Genomic DNA, 7,949 nt, shown 5'->3' on the forward strand with positions numbered 1-7,949 from the left:
ATGAAGCAGTCTTACTGCATGTATCTTATAATTGATAAAAAAGCAAAAGAAGATATTAAAACCACTATCCTTCTATTCGTGAAAGAAGTACCAATAAATTAACACCATCACGGATGTACTTTAGAGGAGCTATTGGAAGCAATACATAGACAGACATTGTAACAAAACCTGTCATCAAGAACTCCAAGCTACTCAAGAGGCCTAAAAGTCATGAAACAACTCAAATCACATGTGTAAGCTGAAATGGCAATTATAGCACTGTTAAAAGAAAGGTGGGAAAAATTTTGAAGCCTGCAATTAAGTGAAGCATTCTTTATTAATGGCATCAATAATATGCTCTATAAGACAATATTATCAATTTAGACTTCTTAAAATAAAGGAAAAGATAGATCACTGGCTGAGGAAAAGGTTTTGAAAGTACATGTCAAAACTTTGACTCAGTTAAAAAATAAAGACTTAATTATGTGTATACCCCATACATCCCCCCACACCAATACACACTAGTGATTGAGGAAGTGAGTTGCTGTGAAAATAAAGTGAAGACATGAGTACACGAGATTGCGTGAGTGAATGAAAATGAGACTGAGTGTGAGAGTGGGGGTGAGAAAGTGTGAGTAAATTTGATAGAATGCAAATGTGTGAGAGTTAGTTGTCCTGGAACTTACCATGTAAACCACAGAGATCCGCCTGACGAGTGCTGGAATTAAAGGTGTGCGCCACCACCCAGCTGAGGAAGAATTCTTATGTTGAGTAACTAGACAGAGGGAGAGATTGAGTAAGCATGAGGGGTTATTTGAGTAAAAGACTATATGAATGAGCGATGGGAGGAGGTAGGGATGTAAAAGAGGAAGTATGAAGAAGTGAGTGAGAGTGACTGAAAGCAAGGGAGTGTGAATAAGTGTGTGAGAGGAAGTGAGGAAGAGACAGAGTGGTTCTGGTGCTGAAAGCAGAAATGATTCTAGTGGTATAGAATGGACATGAGTGACAGTGGGGGAGAGAATTATATGAATAGCCAAGAATGAGAGAAAATGAGTGGACTGACAGAGGGTATGTAGAGCCAGCTAGGAAATATGAGGGAGCATGGCAGAGTAAATGATTGCAGACCTGAGGGAATGACCGGTGTGCATGATGGTTAAATATGGGATTGGGAGCATGTGTGTAATAGTGACCATGTTAGTGATGAGTTAGAGAGCAAGAGACCGGGGATGTGGTAATAAGTGACTGAGAGGAAGGAAGTGGGAGTGCCCGTGAGTGAAGGATTATGGGAGTGATTGAGAAAAGGAAGGGAGTGTGGGAATGACTGGGAGTGAGGAAGTTTGGGAGTGAGTGAATGACAAAATGAGTGACTTGAGAGGGAGGGAATTTGGTAAGAAAAACTTTAAAATATGCTGAAGTGGAGGTCCAACTGGAAGGTTGTTACCTGAAGGGAAGAGGGCCTAATGACAGCATTCCTGGACAGAAATCCCACGGCAAATGTGATATTTCCCATACCATCTCCATAGAAGTCCTAGACAGGAGGACTGTCTGTAGCATGTGCCCTTGACTACCTGAACAGACCCAGCCAAGTGATAATGGTAGCTACTAGAGGCTACAGAGGAGCTCTGAAGACACTGTTTCTACTCCTCTGCAGGTCGTGTGTGTCCCTCTGTGGATCCTCATGTCCTTCTTGTGCCTGGTGGTCCTCTATTACATCGTTTGGTCTGTGCTATTCCTGCGCTCTATGGATGTGATTGCAGAACAACGTAGGACACATATAACCATGGCATTGAGCTGGATGACCATTGTGGTGCCTCTTCTTACTTTTGAGGTAACCTTTCTACAGGAAACTTCTTGTGCTCCCACACCCCACCCTTATCTGGGGCCCATCTGCCATAACTAGGTAGGTATACTGTGGTCTGTGTGGAGGACAGGAAGTTCAGAGTGAATTTAGGACAATGAGATATGCTTGCAGAACTCACAGAGAGCAGTACAACTCTAGATGTAAGCCCATGTTCACCTTCTACTTTCTGCAAGTGAGTGTTGGATATCCTGGTTTTGTATTGAGTTTGGTGGGGAATTCTAGACTAGATACTATTGATTCCTTTGAATAAACCCTGGGAGGAGTTTCTCATAAAACTTCTGGCAGTGGGAATCTTTCAGCTGGGTGGACTTTGACCCTGGGAAAGGATGCAAAATAGCCCATGGTCTTTTTCCCTGGATAAATGTTTTTGTGCTATTGCCTATGGTGGCCTTCTTTCTTCTCAGACATGGAGTAGGTGACATGGGGAAGGATTATAATGGGGACAGCTGCAGACTTGGTCTATTTACTGGTGACACATCAATAACACTTTGACTTTGTCTTTCTGTAGATCCTGCTGGTTCACAAACTGGATGGCCACAATGCTTTGTCCTGTATTCCAATATTTGTTCCCCTGTGGCTGTCATTGATCACACTGATGGCAACAACATTTGGACAGAAAGGAGGAAATCACTGTATGTCCATAAACTAAGACTTTCTCTCTCTCTCTCTCTCTCTCTCTCTCTCTCTCTCTCTCTCTCTCTCTCTCTGTGTGTGTGTGTGTGTGTGTGTGTGCGCGCGCGCGTGCGCGTGCACGTGTGTCTTCTGTCTGTGCATGCACTGTGCTTTGTGACATGATGAATCTCAGGACCCCAGTTTAGAAGTTGTTCTGGGTACTATAAAGATGAGGAAGAGCAGTAGTGCTCCTCAGAAAGGACATACTATCACATTTGCTTTGGGATGCTAGTCTGTATTATACCTCATTTGCAGTGCACACTACAGGGACAAGTGGAGGTAGAACCAGACATGGCAGGTGTCTCTTTGAGTTCTCATTCTATGCTCCTTAAAAATGGACTCTAGATTTTTTCTGGGCCCATGAAAAATCCATATCTTTCAGCAAAATGTCAAGAATCATCCCAGGTCCCTTTCTACCCATCTCTCCTCAATAGAATAGAATATTTTCTGTTTCATGGAGCTAGGCTACTCTGTCTTAATTAATATACTATGGCACGCACTTTGGAGGTAGTCTTTGGTTGGTGTACAAAAGAGTTCCACGATATTCCGGAATGGGGTATAAGAAAGGTTTATTTATTTGGGGTTAAACTCACAGAAAGGGTAGCAATTCACAGTCCTTTGCCAGTGCTGGGGACTGAAACCAAATCCAGTCACATAAAGCTGCACTATTTAGCCTACCTCACCATTTTCAACTATGAGCTCTGATTGGAGGCTGGAAAACCACCTTCCAACAGGGACTTGGGGATGCTACCACTACTGGCCTGTGGTCCCACTCTGAGAACTTTGGATGTGGAGATTTAAATCCCTCTGCATACTGGGCAATTAGATCCTGGTCAACCTTCACTTGTGAGGAAACTGAATGCAGTGGCATATAGTGCCATTAAAACTCATTGTTCAGGAAAGAAATGTGACATGAAACCCTAGTGTTTGAAAGAAAAAAATTCTTATTTTTCAGGGTGGTTTGGTATTCGCAAAGATTTCTGCCAGTTTCTGCTTGAAATATTCCCATTTTTGAGAGAGTATGGAAACATTTCATATGATCTCCACCATGAAGCTAATGAGGAAACAGAAGAAACTCCCATTCCAGAACCTCCTAAAATCGCACCTATGTTTCGCAAGAAGACCAGGGTGGTCATCACCCAGAGCCCTGGCAAATATGTCCTCCCTCCACCCAAATTAAATATTGAAATGCCAGACTAAAGCACACCACCGGGACTGGAGTGTGAGTGCACTGGAACGCACACTCCCACTTCCCTTGCCCTCAACCCAGGCCTAGAACTGCGGACCTCCATCTGAAGCCTTGTTTGCGTCCAGTGCCAAGCAGCCACTCATAACAGAACATAGGTGGCAGGAACTAAGGGTGTCTACCAATACGGATGCCAGTGACACATCAGAAAAAAAAAACCACTTCTTTCTGTATGGGTACCTGAAGTGTGTTCTCATTCCTGTGGTACCCACCAAGGGATAACTGCTGCCAAGACCTGCAGAAGCACATCTGTGGTCTTGGCAGATTTTCTAGTGCTAAATTTCTTTTAAAGTATTGGAAGATGTGGTTCTTATGGGACCACTTCCATTTGTGGCTCAACTGTGCTGATATAGGTAGCCAGTGGGGACTGTAACTAGGTCTGTGCACACCTGTTGTGTTCAGATACAGTCCAACCTTGCTTTCCCTGTCCCTGCTGTACAGAAATTTCGCTTTAGGCAGGATGACAGCAGGTTTGCAGGGCTTCATCAGTGAGCCCTTCCCAATGGCATGATTCCATGCCTGTATAGTATTTATATAGCTATTTTAGCATTGTAATATACAGTATCAAATCCTAGTTCTGTACAGCATATTCTCTGTTAAAATATTTTTTTACAAGCTTGTGCTGGAGATGGTTAAGCCATGGTAGAAGCAGATGGCTCAAGTGTTTTGACCCAGACAGATCCCCCACCTTCACTTACCATGACCACCAATACCCTGGAGTCCATCTTTTACATATTAGCTGCTCCTGCTAGCACAGTTTCTATAAGTGAGAAGAGGTCTGTGCTTTTCCAACATGGGGGTGGGAGAATCAGCCTAAAATCCCAAGAAGTGCCCACTTGAGACCAGGGCACTGGAGAAGGTTGCCAAGGTAGAGCATAACAGCCAGGGACCTCTGTCCAAGTACAGAGAGGTGTGCCCATCTGCAAGAAAAATTCTACATGCTGGCTGGTACATAGATGCCCATCACCTGTCAGCAGTTTCTCCAGGTTCGGCTGGTATAGTCAGCCCCAAACCCACCATACAAGAACAATAATTTTTAGTCTAAATCAAATGATTCATTTCCCAATGGAAGTAAAGGGAGCATTGATCTTCTTGATCAGGAGGTGCAATGGATTTTGACAGTCACCTGATAAGTGGCTTCAGACACACATAATTGAAATCTCCTATGACCCTGATCCTACCACTGGCACAGGCCTCTAGCAAGCCTGTTCTGTTTCAGGAGAAACAAGGAACAGAGTGTAGCATTTTTTGCTTGGTCTGTTAAAAATGTGGCTAAATCCACTATTTTTGCTCCTGTAGTAGTTCAATAAAGTGGTTCATTTTACACATGTACTGTGTGTATTTCACTTTGTAGAGAAACTGGAGTTGTTCTTGCCCTGTGCCGAGAACATCATCTGGCTGCCACTGACAAGTAAAGCAGGCAGGTAGGGTGAGCATCCTTTACTGGGTCTCTTCAAAGCAGCAGTAGAGGGTATACAAAGGGAAAAACCACCTGCCATCCATTCATAGTGGCTTGATGATGACCTTCTGCCATTGTGGAAGCTTTGGATGCCTTCTAGACGGTTCCTAGGGTTTTAGAACACTCCAGCAATTGCAATGCACAGTTCTGTCTAGCTCTCTTAGCTGTGTCTGCAATTCAAAAGGAATTTTACTGGGTGGTCTTTCAGGTCATGGTTGACAGGAACTGACAGGAAAATCAAACAGTTGCTATTGGTGAGAAATACCCTGCATGTAACCAGAGATCAGGCATGAATTCTTGAGCTTCGTGGATTTCAGAAAATGCCTTGTTCAGTCAAAGCAGTAGCTGAGATTCACCTGCCAGGTGCTTTGCTCCTGTTTTATGAACCAGCAGTTCTCTGCTCCCTGTGAGGAAATTAAGAAATTTCTGTTCCTATTGCTTCAGCCTACTGCTCCCAAAGGCCTGGGACTCTGGGGTCACTATGTGAACACTGTGGAGATTTTGTTTATTGTAACACGAATGGGGCCTGCTTGTTGGTGTTTCTGTCCCGCCCGGTACCCCACAGCTGGCAAGCCCCAAAGAAAATCACACAGAGATCTCTATAAGTTATAAAAGCTGATTGGCCCATTTGCTCAGGCTACTTATTAGCTCTTGTAGCTTATATTAACCTATTATTCTGATCTATTTTTGCCATATGGTTCGGTACCTTTCTCAGCAGGGCAGCTCACATCTTGCTTCTTCAGAGTCTGGTCAGGAGTGGGAGGAATCAACTTCCTCCTTCCCAGAATTCTTCTGTTCTCATTGCATCATTTCTACTCCCTGTCTGGTTTTCCCGCCTATACTTCCTGCCTGGTCAATCAGCGTCTATTTACAACATGATTGACAGAATACAGACAATTCTCCTGTACCAGTTTATTCTTGGAAATGTCTGAAGAGAGGTAGTTCTATGTGGAAGGACAATGGGTTATCAAAGCTGCTTTGACTTGTCATCTCTGCTCACCTCTCCGCACCACACCCCAAATGAATAATCGATTGCATAGATCAAATGTGGGTACAAAACCCAACCCACATCTTTCTTGATATGTTTCCTGGTCAAGGGAATTGAAGTTAGCTGTGAGGCTAACTGCCAGGTTTCCAGTCCTTTGCAAAGACCCAGTAGTAGTCTATGTTTAGGAGGGGCACATATGTAGGCTAAAGGGATTCAAGAAGCAGGCCACCATTTCCTTTTCTATGAACTGTGACACTAATAGATAGCTAATGCTCATGTCTAAATAGCCATCTGTCATTTCTCTCCTGGTCAATAGCATGATGAGCTTTGTCAGGAGGGTCTTTAAATTTCATGCTACCCCCTATTTGTGTGATGATCAAAAGAAACACATTATTGTAGCTGCATCATTGTTCACCATGCTTGAATTAACAATGTTTGACAAGCATCAGTGTGCAAGGAAGGGCATGTGGTCTATGGGTTCTGACCAGGAGCCTTGTATTTCTTAACCATTACATTCCTATGATACTGCCAAACTTGAAGAGTGTTAAGACAAGGAGGCATTCCATGGATTGTGCTTAAAGTTTGGTGTATCACATTAAACAGCAAAAGACACTTATGTTGTATTTTTCATGATAACTGTGGAGCAAATGTTCACATGATAACACATCTCTTGTCTAGCCAGGACATTTATGAAGTGACTGACTGGATATGTTATGATGCCCCTCTCTCAGGAAACCTGCAGTCACTTTATGATGCCTTTGGCAATATCCTGATCAAGAGTGCACTATCCACATTGCACTCTCTTGTCTACCTCACCCAAAGGTAGGCCATCACTAAGTATGGCCAGACATGAGGAAGATGATCTAAGAAGCTAGGGACTAGTTTGGGGTTTGGAAAGGTACTTTTTCCTCTATATACAAGGGACCCGAGGATAAACATAAAAATACTGGAGAGGAGAAAGGCCTCTCCAGCTAGGCCTTCACTCAGGATATTACCATTTCCACTCACTGAGCCAGACCCTAATAGCTCTGCAGATTCCAAGACAAGGCTTAATACAAGAGTCCTTTGGAGTAGAAGTAGAATAATGCCTTCCTATAAGTCTATCTCTTTTGTGGGTTGCATTATTGGGGGTACCTTTTTCTGGCCTAGGGCTTTATCCTTTATTCATCGTCATGTTCCCCCCACAGATCCAGTGTTCTCTCTCTCCCCCCCTCTGTTTGTGTGTGTGTGTGTGTGTGTGTGTCTGTATGTTCCGTTAACCTCAGAAAAGAGGCAGCTGTGAGAATTCCTTCCTGAGAGAAATACAAAAAAAAAGTTTACTCCCTCTTCATAAAGTTCTAACAACAAATTGTCCTGTGATTTCAACATAGTTCACCCTGGGTATATAATGAGGTTTTGTTTTGTTTTTGTTTGTTTATTATTTTCTATCCTGACCAGTTTCCCCTCCCTCCTTTCCTCCCAGTTCTTCCCCCACTCTCCCTCTGTCCCCACACCCCCAGTCCACTCCTCCATTTCTGTTCAGAAAAGGGCAGGTCTCTGATGAGTATCTATAAAACATGGCATATCAAGTTGCAATAAGACTAAGCACCTCCCCTTGTATTGAGGCTGGGAAAGGTGACCCAGTATGAGGAGTAGGGTCCTAAAAGTCAGTAAATGGACCACAGAGATAGTCCCTGTTCCCACTGTTAGCAGAAGAGGGACAGAAAGGATTGTAGGACCCAGAGGCGTCATGGACACCACAAGA

The 7,949-nt window shown here is 43.6% G+C and overlaps 1 protein-coding gene across 1 annotated transcript in view; it reads left to right on the forward strand.

Annotated features, from left to right (window-relative positions):
• LOC121440461 (transmembrane protein 185A-like) overlaps positions 1 to 3,718 on the forward strand; it is a 28,488-nt gene extending 24,770 nt beyond the window's left edge. Inside the window, exons 5-7 of the mRNA XM_041641225.1 lie at positions 1,631 to 1,807; positions 2,349 to 2,472; positions 3,468 to 3,718. Coding sequence (XP_041497159.1) covers positions 1,631 to 1,807; positions 2,349 to 2,472; positions 3,468 to 3,712 — 546 coding nt within the window. The 3' untranslated portion in view covers positions 3,713 to 3,718. The remainder of the gene's footprint in view (positions 1 to 1,630; positions 1,808 to 2,348; positions 2,473 to 3,467) is intronic.
• Positions 3,719 to 7,949: the final 4,231 nt, after the last annotated feature.

The sequence above is a fragment of the Microtus oregoni genome, unplaced genomic scaffold (genome assembly GCF_018167655.1).
Source record: "Microtus oregoni isolate MIOR12 unplaced genomic scaffold, Mior012 000067F_ref0000223, whole genome shotgun sequence".
Classification (NCBI taxonomy): domain Eukaryota; kingdom Metazoa; phylum Chordata; class Mammalia; order Rodentia; family Cricetidae; genus Microtus; species Microtus oregoni.